At 45.1% G+C, this 20,770-nt stretch overlaps 2 protein-coding genes and 1 pseudogene across 2 annotated transcripts in view; 2 read left to right on the top strand and 1 right to left on the bottom strand.

The window, feature by feature from the left end:
* The first annotated feature begins 7,327 nt into the window (after positions 1-7,327).
* LOC130359820 (U2 spliceosomal RNA) lies at positions 7,328-7,478 on the top strand (annotated as a pseudogene).
* A 1,866-nt stretch (positions 7,479-9,344) lies between these two features.
* Positions 9,345-20,581, top strand: SH3BGRL3 (SH3 domain binding glutamate rich protein like 3). Its single transcript, XM_056557434.1, has 3 exons — positions 9,345-9,503; positions 11,324-11,491; positions 20,127-20,581. The coding sequence occupies exons 1-3, from the start codon at positions 9,459-9,461 to the stop codon at positions 20,193-20,195; spliced, it is 282 nt and encodes a 93-aa protein (XP_056413409.1). The 5' UTR covers positions 9,345-9,458; the 3' UTR covers positions 20,196-20,581.
* UBXN11 (UBX domain protein 11) overlaps positions 17,087-20,770 on the bottom strand; it is a 37,821-nt gene continuing 34,137 nt past the window's right edge. The window contains exon 14 of the mRNA XM_056557432.1: positions 17,087-17,566. Coding sequence (XP_056413407.1) covers positions 17,332-17,566 — 235 coding nt within the window. The 3' untranslated portion in view covers positions 17,087-17,331. The remainder of the gene's footprint in view (positions 17,567-20,770) is intronic.

The following is a 20,770-nucleotide window of genomic DNA, read 5'->3' as shown; positions in this document are numbered from 1 at the left end:
TTGTTCCCCAAAAAACTTACTTGTGGACCTCCTATCTATATATAAAACTCGGGGTGTGTGTATGTTCCAGCATCACATCCAAAAGGCTAAATATATTAACATAATACTTGGTCACATGTTACTTATATGTCCACTTAAAATATAGGATAGTTAATTTAACCCTTAACTACCCCCAGTTGTGAGGGTCAGGGTTTTTGTTTAAAGTCCCATGCAAATCAATGGGAAATGTATGTTCCCACATAACTTTTGTACGGCTGGAGATATTTCAATAATACCAGGTACACATATTACTTATGTCAAAAATATATGATATGTAAATTAACCCTTACCATACACCCTTATATAATAGATGGGTTTTTGTGTGAAGTCCTGTACAAGTAAATGGGACTTTCCAGTACCTTACTCCACAAGCTCCGCTCTGCATCTCCTGGTGAATGTGTCAATCCAGCTTGCAAGCCACACCCCATCTCACAAAGACACGCCCACTGTTTAAGCCCCATTCCTTTTTTATTCTCTACCCATTTTGGGCATCGGTCTGGCTTGCAAATCACGCCCAGTCCCAGAAAGCCACGTCCCGTTCTATTTTCAGCTTAAAATATCTTCATCAGAAATAAGTCCCACCTGAGGACGGGATATGGGGTTGAGATATGAGGACAGCATAGGAGGATGGGATATGGGGTTGGGATATGACAACAATATATGAAGGTGGGATATGAAGTCAAAAACTTTGTTGATTTTCCTCCCCAACATGGATTAGGAAGGAAAAACCGGGCAACGCCAGGTACTCAGCTAGTATCCTGGGTGAGAAAACGACAGACCATTCAGACATTTAAAGTCTGTTCCCAAATGTCCATGCAAAGTCTGCAGTGGCACAGAGACCATGCCTCTGCAGAAGAGGAAATTAGCTGTCTGCAATAGCCAGAGTTTCCAGAGAGTTGTTTACCATACCTGCCTTCCTGATCGCTGTAAACCCAGTGCTCCATGAGCACTATGTATACAGCAAGCAGGAGCCATACAGCTTGCTGTATGTTCTGGTGTGGGGTAGCTGCCTTTGCAGGGGTGGTCAGGGGCTGTATTCACTCTTATCTACGGGCAGGTATATTAAACCCTAGTTACAAAGGGAAAATAATCAAAAACAAATGTATTGCACTGTTTCAAATGAACACTCTGAATAGAGACAAATGCTGCCTAGTTAAACTAGAGTAAAATGATGTAACTCAGCAATATGCTATTTTTTTTTAAATGTTTTTACTACTTAGCCCCACCACACAAGCTTAGTATCACAGCGATATGCCCTGCTTGTCATTCTGTTTCTTGGATATACACCTGGTGCAGCTCCTTGCATTACACTGGATCATGAATGGACTAAACCACTATCACCTGAAGTGTCTCTACACCAGGCAGCATCACCAAGGGATTAGTTTCTCCGTTCTTAATATTTCTTTTATGGGCAACTAGGAGAGTACCACTAAATCTAAAGAAACGCATGCCAATATTTACCACCTATGAAGAAATTTAGAGAGTTGGTAGGGTTATGTTCTACAGCAGAACTGCTTACTGCTATTTGTCCCTCTCAAAAAAAAAATTCGAAGACTATTTCTTGCTTGGAAATTTCATAGTGTGAATGTACCCTAATAGGCTTCTGTAGTTTTCCTCTGCTGTCCTGCGTCACATTCATGCACAGCTGTTCAGCAGGGTTCAGTCACAGAGATCAATGTTAGATCTGTAAAACCAGGGGAGCTGTCCTGTCTGCGAATGCGTATCTTACTTGGGCTACGTTCACATGCTGGACATTTTGTGCAGAATTCCGCAGCAGCAGAGTTCCATTGATTTTCACTAGGATTCTGCTGCAGAATTTCCATGGCAGATGTTTCTGTTGCGGAAATCCTGATTACAGAGTGCGCAGAAAGAATAGACATGTCAATTCTTCCTGTGGAGTCCGCACGGAAATGCATTGCCGTCTATGAAACTGCGCATTTCCGAGCAGTCCAAGTGCTGGCGGATCCCGGACTCTGCCAAAAGAGTGATAATATTCGTTCCGTCAGCAAAATCTGCTCTGAAATGCATTGCTGTCTGAGATGTCACATTTCTGTGCGGTCCTAGCGCAGGCTTGTTTTTGCCAGGGCCCACTACAGCTGGAATCTTGGGCAGTGATTAGAGTGCAGGGGTGGGGAAATTTTATAAAAAAAACTACTTGTCCACGGGACTAAAATGGAGCAAAATCTACTTGTCCCTCATGACGATCCACTTGTCCGGGCCAATTTTCGCTTTTACACTCTAATTTCTCTATCTGCTCCATTGGGGGACACAGACCGTGGGTGTATGCTGCTGTCTCTAGGAGGTGTGACACTATGGTAATTAAAAAAAAAAGTCAGCTCCTCCCAGCAGGATATACCCGCCTTCAGGCTCTGAGCTAGTCCGTTTAAGCTTAGTGTCTGAAGGAGGTGGACATGGTCTGGATTTTCCAGACCAGGTCTTCTGATTTTTTTATTTTCCTAGTATATGGACATGTTGTTTTTTTTATTGCTTTTCTTTTTCCGTTTTCAGGTGGGGGCTCGGGGACTCCGGTTCCCTGTTTCCCCATTGCGAGTAAGGGGGCACAGACATTGCGTATATATGCGCTGTTCACCCCCCCCCCCCCCCCTCGCCAACGGTCAGCGTCTGGGTTGGTACCTCATGGGTCCGGGTCCCCCTTTTTCTCTGCTCGCCTCGCTCGCGCATAGCAGCTAGGCGTGATACAGGGACAAAAAGCTGACTGAAGACTCGATTAGGTAAGTTCTTCTGACTGAGGTAAGTACTTCCTCCCTTTTTTCTCCATAGGTACGGACTCGCAACCTCTGGAGACCCCCTGTTTTGACCCACCTTCAGTTTATGGGGCTTGATTAAACAGGGGCTGCACTTTATGCTGGGGGAGCAGTGGCACCTGAGGGGGCATATATTATACGGCACCTTACTTTATGGGGCATGTAGTATGGGGCACTTTACTGTGTGTGTGTGTGTGTTGGTGCAACTACTCCAGTGCCTTATATGTGGCTGTCAGCCGCGGCGCTGCTTCAGCGCCGGCTTACTTTCGTTATGCCTGCAGCGCCTTATATGCGGCTGACAGCCGCGGCGCTGCTACGAGTTGGGCGCTTCAGCGCCGGCTTACTTTCACTTTCGCCGGCAGCCTCTGCCGGCGTTTTGGCTGCTGGGACAAGGAGCAGGCGCTATGACAGTTCTTAGGCTGGTCTGTAGCTCCGCCCACTGGGCTGGGAGCTCTCAGAGACGCGAAGCAGTGTCCAATCAGCGCCGTGGGCGCGATTTTTTATGTGAAGGGGTCGGTTACTGTGTGCCTTGCTTCAGGCACGCCCTTCCCTCCCTATTGGCTGGCCTGTTCAGTTTCTGGCTGCGCGGAGCGAGTTCTCCTCACTGCAGCTGACAGGGGACACAGACTAGGGTGAGAAAGTTCCTGTCTTCTTTTTTCCCACATTATGTCCGTATCCAGGGCTGTTCCTCCCTCTAAACAGAAACCTGGAAATTCAGTGACTTATTAAATCTGTAAGCACTATAATACCAAGATGTCTGGCTCTGCTGAGCCCACTTGCCCTGCCTGCTCCCCCAGACCCCTGATGCCCCTTCGGTCCTGGTGGCTTCAGCCGTTCCTCCAGCCTGGGTTTCTTCCCTGACCCAGTTATTGGCTGACTTGACCCAAGTCTCCCGTTCGGTGGCTAAGGCCTCCCGGGAAATAGTGTCCGCCTTGAAGGGGTCTTCCCTGCACAGGACCTCTGAGAGGGCCCGCTCCTCGTCTCCTTGTACTTCATGCTCTCACAAGCGTGCTAGGGGTGGCTCGTCTGACTCTTCCATTGAGTCTTCTGATAGACGTGAGTGTTCCCCTCGCGGGTCCCGTCCCCCCCTATCTTCTGGGCACAAACGTCGCTCCACCAGAGGACGTTCTCGGAGTCGCCGCTCGGCCACGCCAGAGCCGTGTACCCGGTCTGGGTCGCCCCGCTCCAGGACTGCCTCTACTCATTCACATTCCCCTGGTGAACTGGTGGACGAGGCTTCCGAGCCAGCATCTGACTCAGAGGACCGCTCAGACTCAATTGCAACGGTGAACTCATTGGTGACAGCCATAAGAGACACCTTTCACTTGGAGGACCCAGGATCTTCGGATGTCAATCCAGGGGTATCCTTTCATCGTGCTAAGCCAGCACCTCAAAGGTTCAGCTCTCACGCTGACTTTGACGACTTTCTGGAATCCGCATGGAAACATCCAGACAAGAGTTTCCCGGGAATCAAGACAATTCAAGAACGTTATCCATTTGACAAGGACTTTGTCGCTAAGGTGGTAGTGACTGTTCAGGACACATGCGCTATTTTAAGCGCCCTCATGACAGGGGCTGTTGCGCTTTTGAAATAGCGCACATGTCCCGAAAGGAGTGACTAGGTGACTCCTTTCGGCCATAGAATTGAATGGGGTCCGCTGTACCCGTTAACAGTATACGTCAGATCCCGTTTTCTGCAGGTTGCTGACTGATACAATTAACAGGCCAAAACGTAGTATGTTCCGACCCTTACTCCCAACTGTCTGTCAACTAACTGTGGACCAAACCAATGTGCATCCCCTACCTACAGTAATGAACTGATCTGATGAGCTGCCCTAACTGTGGACTGAACCCATTTCCAATCATTACCTACAGCAATGGACAGATCTAATGAACTGCCCCAACTCTGTCAGCTGTGGATCGAGGTTTGGTGGCCATCACGACTCCTCCCATAGACTTGCATAGATCAAAGTTGATTGCAGCATCTAAAAGGCCATTACTTAGCCTTTACCTATAATAACTGACCGATCTAATGAACTGCCCCAACTGTCTGATAGCTGTAGACTGGGGTGTGGTGGCCATCTCCTCCCCCCATAGACTAGCATAGATCAAAGTTGATCTCGGTGTCTAAAATGCGGGGTTAACGGTGCTGGTAGCTCAGTGGAGCTGATCGGGACATTGTCATCCGAACGGCAATCAGCTGCTCCAAGCCTGCTATCCAGACTAGAGCAGCGCCGATGACCCTGGTCAATGCTATGGCATAGCATTGATCAGTATATGCAAGCAGAAGATTGCATGGTAAAAAAAAAAAGTGAAAATCAAATTATTCCCTATTAAAAGTTTAAATCACCCCCCCCTTTTCCCATTTTTAAAAAAAAATGAAGCAATGAAATAAAAAAAATAATCATGTGGTACTGCCACGTGTGTAAATGTCTGAACTATTAAAATATAAGGTTAAAGGAGAACTACGGGATTTCACATTTTATCCCCTATTCTAAAGATAGGGGATAAGTTTCAGATCGCGGGGGGTCCGACCACTGGGGCCCCCCACGATCTCCCGTACGAGGCGGCGACTGACACGCGCCCTCCATTTACTGCTCCGGCTCTGCCATAGCAGTGTATGGAGGGGGCGTGTCGGCTGCTGCTTCGTGCGGTGGTCAACACGCCCTCTCTAACCAGAGAGCCGGGGCCCCGTACGGGAGATCGCGGGGGCCCCCAGCGGTCGGACCCTCCGCGATCTGAAACTTACCCCCTATCCTTAGGATAGGGGATACATTTTTCAATCCCGTAGTTCTTCTTTAACTAAACTATACGGTCCATGGCGTACGCGTAATAAAATACCAAAGTCCAAAATTGTACATTTCTGGTCACTTCATCAAAACAAAAATGGTACCAATAAAAATTACAGACCACGGCGCAAAAAATTAGCCCTCATATAGCCATGTATGTGGAAGAATAAAAAAGTTATAGGGGTTAGAAGATGATGTTAAACATACTAATTTTAATGCATGTAGTTATGATTTTTTTAAAGCAGTAAAATAAAACCTACATAAATTGGGTATCCTTGTGACTATATTGACCTACAGACCTACAGTCATTTTTACTGAAATTTGAACTGTGTAGAAACGGAAGCCCTAAAAAATTACAAAATTGTGTATTTTTTTTTTTTTCAATTTTACCCTACAAATATGCATTTTTTGGGGTTTTGCAGTCGATTATGTTATTAAAGGATTGATGTCACCAGTGTCACCTGCACTAAGCTGTCGGTACCGACAGGTAGTGCAGGTGACACTGATGACAACGGCACTTACCTTGTCCCATTCTGTGGTGGAGATCTACGGTAATCTCCGGTATCTTCAGTTCCGGGCCCGGCTTGGGGCACGGGCGGAGCTTAGTAATGTCACCGCTGCTGTTCTCCAGCAGCAGGACCCAGCAGGGAGCAGCAGCGGTAATGTCACTAAGCTCTGCCCATACCCAAAGCCAGGTGCCCGGAGCTGAAGCTAACGGACAAGATTACAGGAGATCCCCGACACGGAACAGGACAAGGTAAGTGCCGTTGTCATCAGTATCACCTGCACTATCTGTGAGTACTGACAGGTGAGTATAGGTGACACTGGTGACAGATTTCCTTTAAATGATTGATGTCATTCCAAAGTACAATTGGTGATGCAAAAAACAAGCCCTTATATGGGTCTGTATATATTGAAAGCGTTATAATTTTTAGAAGGGGAGGAGGAAAAAATTCAAGTGCAAAAACAAAAATTGGCCTGGTGCCAGAAAGTTAAACAGAATTGTAAATTACATACATAAAAAAAAAAATCTTAATCCTTCCAGTACTTATTAGCAGCTGAATATTACAGAGGACATTTTCTTCTTTTTGGATTTCTTTTCTGTCTGTCCACAGCGCTTTCTACTGACACCTCTGTCCATGTCAGGAACTGTCCAGAGCAGGAGAAAATCCCCATAGCAAACCTATGCTGCACTGGACAGTTCCTGACTTGGACAGAGATGTCAGCAGAGAGCACTGTGGACAGACAGAAAAGAAGTGTCAAAAAGAATTTCCTCTGTAGTATACAGCTGCTGATAAATACTGGGAGGTTTGAGATTTTTAATGGAAGTAATTTACAAATCTGGCACCAGTTCATTAAAAAAAAAAAAATGTTTTCCACCGTAGTACCCCTTTAAGGGGTTAAAGAAAAAAATAAAAACTTAGAGTACTTCTCATGATCTTGTTAAATTTTATAATACCCCCCTCCACTACCCCATCATCATAAACAACCCCTGCCCTCCCATTATTATCTTTTTAGTTTTCTACCTTGATATTGCTCTGTATTTTCTGCTTAGTCTCACATATTCAGATTAGGAAGGGGCGTTCCCCAGCAGGCGTGACATCATCTGAAGCCATACAGGGGAGAACTTCTTCCCTCACTACAGGGCAAGTTGCAAAGTCTTAAGAAGCAGAAGAAACCGACAAGGATGGGATTCAAACCTATGCATGCAGAGCACAATGGATTTAGCAGCCCATCGCCTTCTTGGCCTTTTGGCTAAGATCAAGTGTAGTATCTGTTCTTATCAGTTTTCATGCTGGTGGGGATGGGTGCTGCATGGAGGATGCAGGTGTACCGGGGCTGGTTCTGAGGAATCAGCTCGATGGCTGCCCCGATGTGACCTGTTCCCTCCGAGTCTCGCCATGAGGCTGAGAGGGTCTAGAGCCGAGGTACTTTTGTGCCTCGGGGAGTGGTGACCCCGAGGTGCCAAAACTCACTGGGAGTACTGGCTCACTGAGTTGAAGCACGGGCACAATAATCTCTTCACCTTGTGGCACCCACCTCTTGATTCCCGGCCTTCTGGCTAGGATCAGAGAAATTTTTATAGATCCGGACGGATGTCCGGGCAGTATATCTGCACACATTCACTTATTTCTTTTTGTCTCACTGTGTCACTTTTTATGTGTTGTGTGTTCACAGGATTTGTCAGGATGCGGTAGCCCTTCTGGGTGTCCCTCATGGCGGTCTAGGGGAGGTGTGTGTGGCCATTAGGTTCCGCACCTCCCTTCAAACACCCCGGGTACTCCTGCTTTGGCAAGGTACCGACCGTTATCGGCTCTGCAGGCAGATACCTTGGCTAACGCGAGCATTTGTGGTCCCCTAGTAGCTTCGGCGAAAAGGGACATCGAACCTGGAACCTCGCAGGTACCTTTTGGTCCGGAGGCGAAGGGTAAGGTTTGTTGGGGGCCTCTCTCCTATCGGAGAAGGGCTTGCGCTAGACCGCATCCTTTGTGCATGTTTTTTTTAGTGTAACACGTTTGCACTTTTTCTTGCACTGGGTGAATCGAGAGCACGTTCCTCGGCTTTAGATAAAAAAATCGCCTTAACCCACCACCTCATCTACATCTTCCTCCCTCACTCTGCTACACATAGCCCAGAGCAGTTCAGTGTCAGATGAGCTCTGAATGGATAAGGCTGCACACACCCCCCTCAATGTGCTCTGGACAAGTAGGTAGACACCAAGTGGCAGCTTTTTTTTAAACACAAATAAAATGTAGAAAACTTCATGGGGGAGATTTATCAAAACCTGTGGAGAGGCAAAGTTGACCAGTTGCCCATAGCAACCAATCAGATAGCTTCTTTTATTTTTTACAGGCCTTGTTAAGAATGAAAGAAGCGATCTCATTGGTTGCTATGGGCAACTTTGCATTTCCAAAGGTTTTGATAAATCTCCCATGTTTATTAGAAAAAAAAGTATATTAGAAAGATTTTCTATAATAGCAAAAATTTTTTTAATAAGAGTGCCCATTTAAAAATGAAATATAAAAATGCAATACTTGTTCCCTGACCCAATCTTTTGCAAAATAGCAAGTCCTTAGTCCCTATAGAGCAGCGGTCTTCAAACTGTGGCCCGCCAGATGTTGCAAAACTACAACTCCCAACATGCCTGGACAGCCAACGGCTGTCCGGGCATGCTGGGAATTGTAGTTTTGCAACATCTGGAGGGCCACAGTTTGAAGACCACTGCTATAGAGCAATGTTTCCCAGCCAGTGTGTCTGCAGCTGTTGCAAAACTACAACTCCCAGCCAAAGGCATGTTGGGAGTTGTACTTTTGCAAAAGATGGAGTCACACTGGTTGGGAAACATTGCTATAGAGAAATAGGCTGAATAGGACGGATAAAGGTTACTTTCCAGGGACTGGCCCTTTAACAGCTTACTGTAAACACACAGGGGGAGATTCATCAAAACCAGTGTAGAGGAAGAGTGGTGCAGTTGCCCATAGCAACCAATCAGATTGCTTCTTTCATTTTTAGCAAGGCCTTTAAAAAAATGAAAGAAGCAATCTGATTGGTTGCTATGGGCAACTGCACCACTCTTCCTCTGCACAGGTATTGATAAATCTCCCATACAGTCCTGTAGGATGTGCCATGTTTTAGGTACAGGGAGATGGAAGCCATATCTAGTCCTCCTGGCGGCCCCATCATAAGAGCTTTGTTCCCCTGGGGACTGCGGGACCGCTACAGGAGAAATCGCGGTGCACACTGGGACCTGTAGTTCACAGCTGGCCGTCACGTGGCACCCGATGGACTGTGATTGGAGCCGGCGTGATCACGTGGTGGGATAGGTCGGAAGTCCACATTGTGGAAAGAGATCAGAACGATCAGGATGTCTGTGAAGCTGTATATGACATCGGTGACCAGCTCCCGGGAGGTGAGGAGGACGGGCATGTGGATGGCACCGGCACGGCCTGTGTGACACGAGTGGTCCGGTCACTGTCACCAGCTGCCTGTTATGGGAGGAATACACTGTTCTACACGTTGCTGCATGTATAGCGCCAACATAACCTGTAGCTGTGTACAGTGAGTGTAACTACATGTATCAGTCCCTGTGATTTGACTTCCCTAGTAGAAGCTGGTGACACATGTTTAGGAAGTCACATCAGCTGTCAGGATAGGTGTAGGGAAGACCCCCTGATAATATGTGGGGGGCTCTAGACTGCACTCCTAGGATCATGTGATTGCATTCATTGTCTGCATGCCTTTCTCCATACAAGATATATGAGGAGGGGTCTGTGGACTTGGGATTTGCTCCCTTGGCAAAATGTGTATAATTTTTATAGAGGGAAGAGAAGTTGTATGCAGCGTCTGGCAGCCGCTTCTCTCCATCCTGCCACACCCTTGTCCTCTTAAGGGATGTCCCTGTAGATATGATATGATAAAGACTAGCCGAGTACCTGGTGTTGCCCGGTTTTTACTTCCTCATCCTTGTTGGGGAGGAAAATCAACAAAGGAGGAAGCTTTTGACTTCATATCCCATCCTCCATATATTGTTGTCATATCTTGTCCTCCTGTCCCGACCTCCTGTCCCGTCCCGTCCCGTCCTCATATCCTGTCCTCAGGTGGGACTGACTTGTGATGAAAATATTGTAAGCTGAAAATAGAAGGGGACATGGCTTTGTGGGACTGGGCGTAATTTGCAAGCCAGACAGATGCACAAAAAGGGTAGAAAATAAAAGGAGTGGGGCTTAAACAGTGGGGGTGTCTTTGTGAGATGGGGTGTGGCTTGCAAGCCGGATTGACGCATTCACCAGGAGATGCAGAGCAGAGCTTGTGCAGTAAGGTACTGGAAGTCCCATAAAAATACAGAAAAAAAAAAAAAAAAAAGTGTACACATAGCCTTAGACTGAAAAAAATCTTTGTACTAAAGCATTTCAGCCTCCAGTGTTTAAAGGGGTACTCTGCTGGAGAATTTTTAATTTTTTTAAATCAACTGGTGCCAGAATGTTAAACAGATTTCTGCTCTGGACAATTCCTGATATGGATAGAGGCATCAGCAGAGAGCACTGTGCTCAGACTCAAAAGAAAAGTCAAAAAGAGAAGAACTTTCTGTGGAACATACAGCAGCTGACAAGTACTGGATGGATTAAGACTTTTAAATAGAAGCAATTTACAAATCTGTATAACTTTCTGGCACCAGTTGATTAAAAAGAAAAAAAAATTCCAGTGGAGTACCCCTTTAATATGCATGGGGGATGCAGAACCATAGTTGGAGATTTCCCTTTTGCCAGTATATGAGTAAAGCAGATTTCCTCCAGGTATGCTGGTCTCTGCTAGCAGCTATGATAGTCTTCCACTGTCTTCTACGGAGAGCTGAGTGCTTATAGCGGATGCTTTAAATGACTCAGCTTTGCCGTTCTGTAGACTAACACATGTCCTTCTAGCAGCCGCAGCATGAACAAGACTTTAGCTTGCTGTTCTCATTTCATCTTCTCCCAACCAGGGCGCCTCCAGCTGTTGAAAAACTACAACTCCCAGCATGATGGGAGTTGTAGTTTTGCAACAGCTGAAGGCACCCTGGTTGGGAAACACTGCCCTATAAAGTATCTTAAGCTTTGTACTGTCACATTGTTCTCCTCTTCCTCTTTTCTGGATCGCTCTTTGTTTTGCTGTCATTATCCTCGCACGCCTGTTCCTCTTACTTAGTATTATTATTACTACAACATATTAGAGTTATGTCTTCTTATCGCCCAGACAAAATCTCAGCAGGGTGACATTGTCCGGATCCTGGAAACACATGGCGTCCAGTATGATACCGTGGATATTTCTGTGGACAAATCCCTTTTGGGAGAGATGAGAGAGAAGGCTGGAAATCCCACTGCATTCCCACCGCAGCTGTTCCATGGAGATAAGTACCTTGGCGTAAGGAAACCCTTTTATTCCTTTAAGATCTACTTACCTGAAGCATCGTGCGATTTTGGTCAATGAGTTGTGTGTTATATATGTTTTTTTTTATCACTTAGGGCATTTGTGGCTGGGTAGCTCTGTGTGTCTGCTCGTAGCGGCAGATTTCCTGCTGCGCATCTGGTACGAGTAGGCACTGTATCTACAATGGGAAATCTGCCGCTACGAGCAGACACACAGAGCCATCCAGCCGCAGCAAGGAGCTCAATTTTGTGACCGTTGTCAGCACATCCAGTGTGAAATGCATTGTGGATGCGCTCAGTGAGACCCTACCCTAAATCTAAACCTAACTAAAATCCAAAGTTCAGTATATAGACACCAGCTTCCAGTGAGCAATATAGAAATAACAGTGTGTCAGGAAGCGGTATGTGGTCCTGCTGCCTAATAATACTTGCCAGTTTACAAGTGTAATATAAAAGGAACCTGTGACATTGTAATACATTCCTATAGGCCGGCATCATGTTATAGAGCAGGAGATGCTGAACAGAATGATACATAACTTTATGTGAAGGTTTCATAGTAACTTGTCATTTATTCATGTAAAGTTCTGCTCATTTTGGGCATTGAGGGGGCAATGGGACAGGTTCCCTTTAAAGGTGTACTCCGCCCCTAGACAGCTTATTCCTTATCCAAAGGATAGGGGATAAGATGTCTGATCGTGGGGTCCCTCCGCTGGGGACCTCCACGATCTCCCTGCTGCACCCGGCGTTCGTTTAGAGCATTGGAGGCTTGTGACATCATGGTCATGCCCCACTTGTGATGTCATGGCCACGCCCCCTCAATGCAAGTCTATGGGTCACGCCCCTCCCATAGACTTGCATTAAGGGGGCGTGGCCATGATGTCACGAGCGGGGCGTGATCATGACGTAATGCGCCTCCTCCCTGCATCGCCAGTCATCCGAAGTTCGCTCCTTGCACCGGATGTCTGGGGTGCTGCAGCCAAAGTCCCCAGCGGCGGGACCCCCCGCGATCAGACCTCTTATCCCCTATCCTTTGGATAGGGGGTAAGATGTCTAGGGGCGGAGTACCCCTTTAATGCCCAAAATCTAAAGTTTATGCTGTTTCTTAACTTTAGGGTGAAGCGGCAGGATAGGACAGTGTATGGCTAGATCATAAATGGAGGATGTATAGTCTCATTCTGACAGATCTGCTATAAGTTACTATATGACATGGCTGATCTGATCCCACCAGATATTATAAGCATGAAACTTCAATTTCAAGAATTGTAAGGAATCGCCAGTGGTAATTCTAGAAAGACTGAAAGGCAAATGAGCGTTTCCTGCTTGTTCATTGTGTATAAGAAGCAGCAGGTTGAAAGCTTCTATTGTGGAAACTTACAAACAGTTCTTCCTCTGAAACCCAAAGCAGACTGGTGCGCAGAACACTAAACCAGTTCTATTATTTTCCCGAGATTTAATCTGCTGCTCACATTTGACTAGGCTGATTTTCCGCTCCCATAAGTAACCAGACATTGACACCCATATCAAGGCATTCAGTCCTTATTTGGGTCCATTTAAAGAACTGACCTTTACCATTTCCTTTGGTGAAGAATTCCTGAATGTGAAGGACCTTCTGTTATATAAACAGTGTTGACTGATTGTTCCAGTTTTATTATGTTGTTGATCAGAAAATCATTGCAGTGTTTGTATAGACTGGTTGTCATTCATGTGCAGAAGGCTCACAATTCTGATGTGTCTTAAAGGGGTTGTCCAGTGACAGAAATGACCTGTGTATGGTGTCAAAATGTATAATAAAGCAACTTGCTTATATAGTGTTATTATACAAAGTAAACAAATCGCTCATTTCAGCTTTGCTTTCTTTTTTCAAGCTGTGACGCCATCACTGGACCGGGTCTGTGCCACTGAGAATGGGCTCCTGGCTGCCTTATCTAATCAGCCATGAAGCTAATGAGCAATAAACCCAGCCCTTTCCTGGTCCTAGTGCTGACCCTTTGAAAAAGGGGGGAGGGGCAGAGCTCTACTCGGGCTTTAACATGATGTCACAGCTTACAGAAAGAAAGCACAGCTGAAATGGGTGATTTATTCATTTAGGATGATAACATTATATTAGTAAATTGCTTTACTATAAATTTTGCACAATTTGTTTAAGTCGCTGGACAACTCGCTTAAAAAGTGTTTGTGTCAGATTTGTATTGCCAATGATCAATATTGGTCATACCAGCTAGCTTATTGTGGAAGTTCCTGCAAAAACCAACGTTTCTTCATGTGCTGCTTAGATCCATCATCTTTTTATGATCTAGGAGCCTTAAAAGAAAGCTCCTTAAAATCCTGCACAATTTTATCCTATGTTTGATATAAAGCACAGGTAAGGCTCTGCATACCATGGGGAGAATTCATTTACAATACATTTTAGCTCGTCACAAGGTTTAATACATATTTATGAATATATTCTGTTCCAGAAAAGATGCTTTTGTACAACACCCTAGAGCAGGGTGGCTCCAGCTGTTGCACAACTACACTTCCCAGATTCGGCTGTCCGGCATGCTGGGTGTTGTGATTTGGCAACAGTCACTTCTTGGGACACACTGTTCTAGATCATTTTATAATGTCTGCACCAGATTTACTAAAGCTGTCTAGTGCACTTTATCAACTTTATCATAGTGTATAAGACTGATAAGTTTGTTTAGTTTAACTATTTTTAGCTTTCTTCTGGGCAGAATTGTGCGTCAAGTTGTTGGTGCATTTAGGCCTCTTTCCTTTTTATACTAAACCCATATGCCTTTTACAGAAGTCAATGATTGGTGAGACCAATATATGGAGGGTGGAAATTAGGGATCGACTGATATTGATTTTTTTTTTTAGGGCCGATACCGATACTCTGTGGAGGTTAGGGCCGATAGCCAATAACTTATATCGATATTACTGCACCACACCGCATTTAAATCAATGAACTGCAGCGGCTTTTGCGGTGCCAGAGACCGCCGCTGACACCCGCTTTTCTCCCCCTGCCTGTCCTGGAGTTCTATCACCACGACCGCGCTGCAACCCCCCAACGCACCGCCCTGGCCAGAAACCGCCACTGCCGTTGCACCATTGCCTCCCCCATTCCCGGTTTTATAATTACCTGTTCCCAGGGTCCATGCTACTTCTGGCTCTGGCGGTGTCCTCCTGAGCTGTCACTGTGCGCACTGACAGTGACGTCGCATTGAGGACGTCACTCGTCATTGCGCAGCGCACAGCGTAACACAGGACGCCTCAGGAGCCAGGACCCCGGGAACAGGTAATTTATAAAACCGGGAATGGGGGAGAATGGGGCAGCGGCGGCAGTGATCTCTGGCACTAGTGGAAATTAACCACTAACTCATAGGCTACCAACAGGCAGACCAAAAATACCCTTTTCTTCCCATATACCAACAAAAAAAGGTGTAAGATTAAATGTGCAATCTTTATTGAGTTCGGTCCGCACTTGCAACTGTTTAAAAATCCGAGCACCATAGAGTCCTAACTGCGTATAAGTGATCGGTCTAATAATTTGAATTCACTCTAATGCAAAAATAAGGTGCCTGCAGAAACACCCATACTCCTTGCTATATAGGACAAGGTACCCTGGGTTAAAAACTATTTGACACGGCCCCCCTTGACATGTTTCGCTGCCGAAGCAGCTTCATCAAGAGGCAAGTGGGCACTGCCCGCTTGCCTCTTGATAAAGCTGCTTCGGCAGCGAAACATGTTGAAGGGGGCCGTGTCAAATTCTGGTACATTTGCATAGGTAAATCTGGGCCCTTGTTTCTAAGTTTCAGACACATGTATCATCCAGTAAAAACTCTATTCTGTCTTAAGTTTTTGTCCCAAAGAAGATTTTAATGAAAATAGTCTGAACAGTTCATACAAGTGGACAGATTTCTGGCGCACCTAGAATAGGATAGATTTATTGTATGCCCCAAATCTATGCCCCTAGGATAGATTTATTGTATGCACCAAAATAATATGTCTGACACTAGGACAGAAAAAGCAGTCCTCTGCTTTAGAGATGAGCGAACTTACAGTAAATTCGATTCGTCACGAACTTCTCGGCTCGGCGGTTGCTGACTTTTCCTGCATAAATTAGTTCAGCTTTCAGGTGCTCCCGTGGGCTGGAAAAGGTGGATACAGTCTTGGAGACTCTTTCTTAGGACTGTATCCACCTTTTTCAGCCCACCGGAGCACCAGAAAGCTGAACTAATTTATGCAGGAAAAGTCAGCAACCGCCGAGCTGAGAAGTTCGTGACGAATCGAATTTACTGTATGTTTGCTCATCTCTACTCTGCTTTTTCCTATACAGTCAAAGGAGAAATACAGAGCTAAACATTTAACTCTCCCTGTGCCCGGGCTGCAAAAACTTAAAAAACAAACTTTTACTCCCCTTCCTAAGGCTCGGGCCGGCTCCTTACGTAACAGTACGCTCAGCCTATCACCAGCCGAGGCAGGACATCACTGCGGCCGATATATGCAGAGTGATGTTCCAAGTCTAAGAAGCAGGGAGCCGAGCAGCATCGGAGGAACGGGACACCGATACCGGAGCACAGGGGAAGTTAAAAGTTTAGAGCTGCATTTCTCCTTTAAAGCTCCATTGTACGTCTGCAGGACTCCTGCATTCAGACAGACTAAGCACCAAGCCAGGGAGTGAAGCCGGATATATCTAGAGCTTATTGAATCTCTGCACTGAACGTGTCAGAAGTTTTTATAAATGACTATCGCTTTAAAGGGAATCTTGTCAGCTCTATTTGCTGCTAAGAGCAGCAGGCAATGACAAATAGCTGTTAAGGTGTAATATCTTTTCTGGAGATGATGGTGGCTGCCAAACTTATGAAATTGCCCTTTTATTTCTCAGAGGTGGAGCCAAGCTGCTTAAGTGCTGCAGCCTGGCACACTTCCTTGCTTGGCATCACCCCCTCCCCCACTTACATCCATTCTCTGTTGGCTTTCATTGGGTGAATAGGGGCTATATGTTAACCTAGTGCCAACCTACAAATTAGTGCCATATTAAAGCGCAAATGTTATGATTTTAGCCCCCCCCCCCCCCAGACTACTACAATGTCGTTACAGATGTCCATAACGTGAGTGTAACCATACCTTTATCGCTTTTCCTCCTTCTTTTATAACTTATAAAATAAATTTATCCAGCGGTCTGGCACAGTCCGATTGGCGCGGATTGGGGTTCGCAAAGCCCCGTCGACGCCACGCCTATCCTTTCCTTTCAGCGCTGGGATCGCTGTGTAGTAAGGCACAGCGCATGTGCCCCTCCCTTCTTCTAGTACTGCACCTGCGCAGTGAGCACATAGGCAGCGGGAGCGAGCGCTCGCTCTGTCAATGCAGGGCGTTGGCGCACATCAGGAGGGGCTCATGTGCTGTGGATGCGCTGTGTCTAACTACACAGTGATCCCAGAGCTGAAAGGAGAGGATAGGCGTGGTGGCGGCCGGGCTTTGCGAACCCCAAGCCACCCCTATCCGACTGTGCCTGACTGCTGGATAAATGTATTTTATAAGTTATAAAAGAAGGAGGAAAACCCATAAAGGTATAGTTACACTCATGTTATGGACATCTGTAACAACATTGTAGTAGTCTGGGGGCTAAAATCTCATGACAGTTACGCTTTAAATGCATCATAATACTGAACTATTGTCTATGAGAAATGACAGTGAATTGGTATAATTTACGTATGTGGTAAAATAAGATGCAAAAGATCTATACTATATAAAGAGATTCTACAACACGCCATCACCATTGTACTCTCTATATGGAGTTAAACCGTGCACTATAGAATTAATGAATTGAAATGAATTTGCTGTAATTTTTTTCTAGTTTATAAATTTCAATGCTGGGAATAGCAGTATAAATAATGATGGATGATCCATGAGGTTGGAACAGTCCTGTCTGATAGTCATATAGCTAGTGGTGCTTGACCTTCCCAAATTGTAGCATATAGAGCACTTGCTGCGTTGGCACGTCGTGAGCTTGGAGTCCAAGATTATTTCGCAAGTCAAGCAAAACATGTTGTAATGTTTGTTTCTTGATGCAGGTGATTGCAAAATACTGTATAAAGGGAAATAGTTAAGAGGTTACTCACTGCCATAAACCAGATCAGAAGCTTAATAGGGCAGGTTAATACCTGTTTTATTAACATACAAATATGTTATGGTGTAGATATACTTCTTCATACATGCAGTGTACGCAGTCAGATCGCTGTATTTTTATGCTGCAGATAAGAGCTCATTCAAATAATGTTGTATGGTGATGTAATACAGTACCAATTCACTTCATATGACCCTCCAGTTACCGTCCACACTCCCCTGGTGCCCCCGGTATCACTTCCCAGCCTTCGGTGTGATCCTGTTCCAGATTCTGGTGCCCGACACTCCGCAGTGCATCTCAGCGAATTGCTGAGCGACAAAGTTCCGTATTGGGCCTAGGCCACAGTCGTCTTCCTGGTGCTCAGGCCTGGTATGTCACATACCTCTTACTAATAAATTAGGCTGTTCTATAGTTACCAAAAATCAGCTTTATAATTTCTGTGAGTCAGGCCAACAGTTAGAGAGGTGGAGCCCTGGGTCCAGAGGAATTATAAAAGCAGTTTTTTGGTATAAAGTATAAAACGGCCAAATTTATTTTAAAGGTATGCCAAGAATATACTTGTGAAGTCCTAGTGCACGGTGTGTGCAGCGTCACAAGTATGTATTCTATGTGACAGTTGCGCTTTTAAGTGTGCGAAATCATGTTCATTAATAGCGACTGACACATCTGTAATAATAGTCAAACACAGTATTGCCCATAGCTGTTCCCTTCATATGGTTGTTTTTTTGGGGGAAAACTGAACCTACTCCAGAAGTATATTCAAAAGGAATCCCCTTCTAGCAGTGGCACTTTAAAAATAAATAAATAAATAAAAAAGCAGCAAAAGTTAAAATCCAGCTTTTGAGGTGGTCATATATTTTAGGTAGCTGGCAGCCAAATGCTAATCATCTTTCTTACTCCTGCTTCTGGTGCCCATACACCTTAAACTAAAGTTGGCCAAACCATCCACCCTCAACATGTATGGTAGAGATGAGAAGTTACAGTAATTCGATTCCTCACGAACCTCGGCATTTGCTGACTTTAGCCTGTATCAATGAGTTCTGCTTTCAGGTGCTCCGGTGGGCTGGAGACTCTCCTAGGACTGTATCCACCTTTTCCAGCCACCGGAGCACCTGAAAGCTGAACTCATTTATGCAGGATAAGTCGGCAAACGCCGAGGTTCTTGAGGAATGGAATCACTGTAACTTCGCTCATCTCTAATGTATGGCACTTTCAACTATGTCATCGTTGGCGAGAAGTGTGGTGCGTGTAGAATTTTTTAACGCTCAATCCTTTTGTTCTGGGATTGAAAATATGGTGCCAGAGCAGCCTAGTTGCGGCGCGCTCCTTCCTATAGACAGTGGGGAAGATTTATCGATGTGTCTATGTACAGCCACTTTACAGCCTTTTTTTTTCCCGCTTATGTGTGCCAAATTTATAAAACAAACTTTGATAGTTTTGCACAAATGAAAAATCACCTCAGAACTTGCTGTAGGATGTCATTTTTCTAAGGCAAAGCAGAGGTGGTATGAATTTGCGTTTTTTTTTTGCTTTATTTTTGCACCTTTTTAAAAAAGAAGCAGTTAATACATCTTGCCCACTGCATTTCACAGTAGCTTTTGCAAAAGTTATCTATTTTTAAATTGCGCAATTTTTGTGCGCAAAAATTTTGTGCCAAATTTCAGCCAATAAAATGTCAGGAAGGCAACAATAAATCTCCCCCAGAGTGCTGAACATCCATGTGTATGGGGAAGTAAGGAGAACTGTTGCTCAATAGTTGTTGAGAATGTATGTCCTCCTTAACACAGTATGGTAGAGGGGAATACAACACCTGACTGGAGAATATCTAAATTAAAGGAGTAGTCCAGTGCTGAAAAACTTATTCCCCATCCTAAGGATAGGGGATAAGTTTCAGATCGTGGGGGCCCTGGCAGCCCACCGGAAGGGGGCTTGTTGACACACCCCCTCAATACAACTCTATGGCAGAACCTTAGGATAGGGGATACGTTTTTCAGCACTGGATATCTCCTTTAAGAACAAAAAGCATTTAGCATGTTTAAAAAATAAATTAATAAATAAATTTAAAAAAAAACTGCTGCCGGTAGAGAGTGAGCAGACAACTGAACTCATTGGATGGTCAGCTGGGGTTTTTTGTGCGGAATTCCACATTGGAATTGGAGATTCCGCTGCAGCAGAGTCCCTTTGAATTCAACAGGATTCTTCTGCGCTGTGCACACGTCTGAATTTCCGTTCCAGATGTTTCTGGCGTGAAAATTCTGAATTTCGTCTCCTGTTCATTCTTTCTGCTGACTCCACACGGAATGCATTGCCGTCTATGAGTTGGAGATTTTTCGTGTGGACATTTCGAAGTGTGAACATAGCCTGAGTCTCTGAGCTGAATGCTCCTCAGATAGCTATGTTGTGTTAGCCAGTGCCAAAGATGAAGAAATCTACGACACTCCATGTAAATAGAAGGTAGCCTGATATAACTGTGCACAGGGTATTTTTTCTCTTTCATCCTTTCTTATCCTTTTTCCTGCAGGGCTATGAGCAGCTTATGGAAGCCGTGGAAGATGGCAAATTGGACCAGTTCCTGGAGGTGCAAAACTAAAGCTTCGTGCCGCAGTCCCAGAGGAAATGCCTCTGCATCTATTCGGCTCATCTTTATACTGGCTCCTATTACTTTCTTTGTCACTTTTGTCAGTTTTATTACTGAAACTTAATAGTATTGCAATGTATTATTTTTGTAATTTTTTTTTACTTTTGGTCATTCCAGTTTTACAAAGTAATAGTACATTCCTGAGGAATTTGCAACCATTTACAGTAAGCCTGTAAACTTTATTTTATTTGTTTGCCTTCTAATGTTACAGAAGCCATGACCCTTCTGGCAGCTTTTCTTCCAACCCCATTCCTATCATGACTGTGAATTTTATTGTGTGTTTCCTGCCAAAGAGGAAGTGAGTCTTCCAGCTGATCAATAAATGTGTTTCACAAAAATGGTGTTCTCGTGCTTTGTATTTCTTTTAGAGATGAGCGAACTTACAGTAAATTCGATTCGACATGAACTTCTCAGCTCGGTGGTTGCTGACTTTTCCTGCTTAAATTAGTTCAGCTTTCCGGTGGGCTGGAAAAGGTGGATACAGTCCTAGGAAAGTCTCCTACAACTGTATCCACCTTTTCTAGCCC

The sequence above is a fragment of the Hyla sarda genome, chromosome 2, assembly GCF_029499605.1.
Source record: "Hyla sarda isolate aHylSar1 chromosome 2, aHylSar1.hap1, whole genome shotgun sequence".
NCBI lineage: Eukaryota > Metazoa > Chordata > Amphibia > Anura > Hylidae > Hyla > Hyla sarda.
This window is presented reverse-complemented; position numbering and strand designations above follow the sequence as displayed.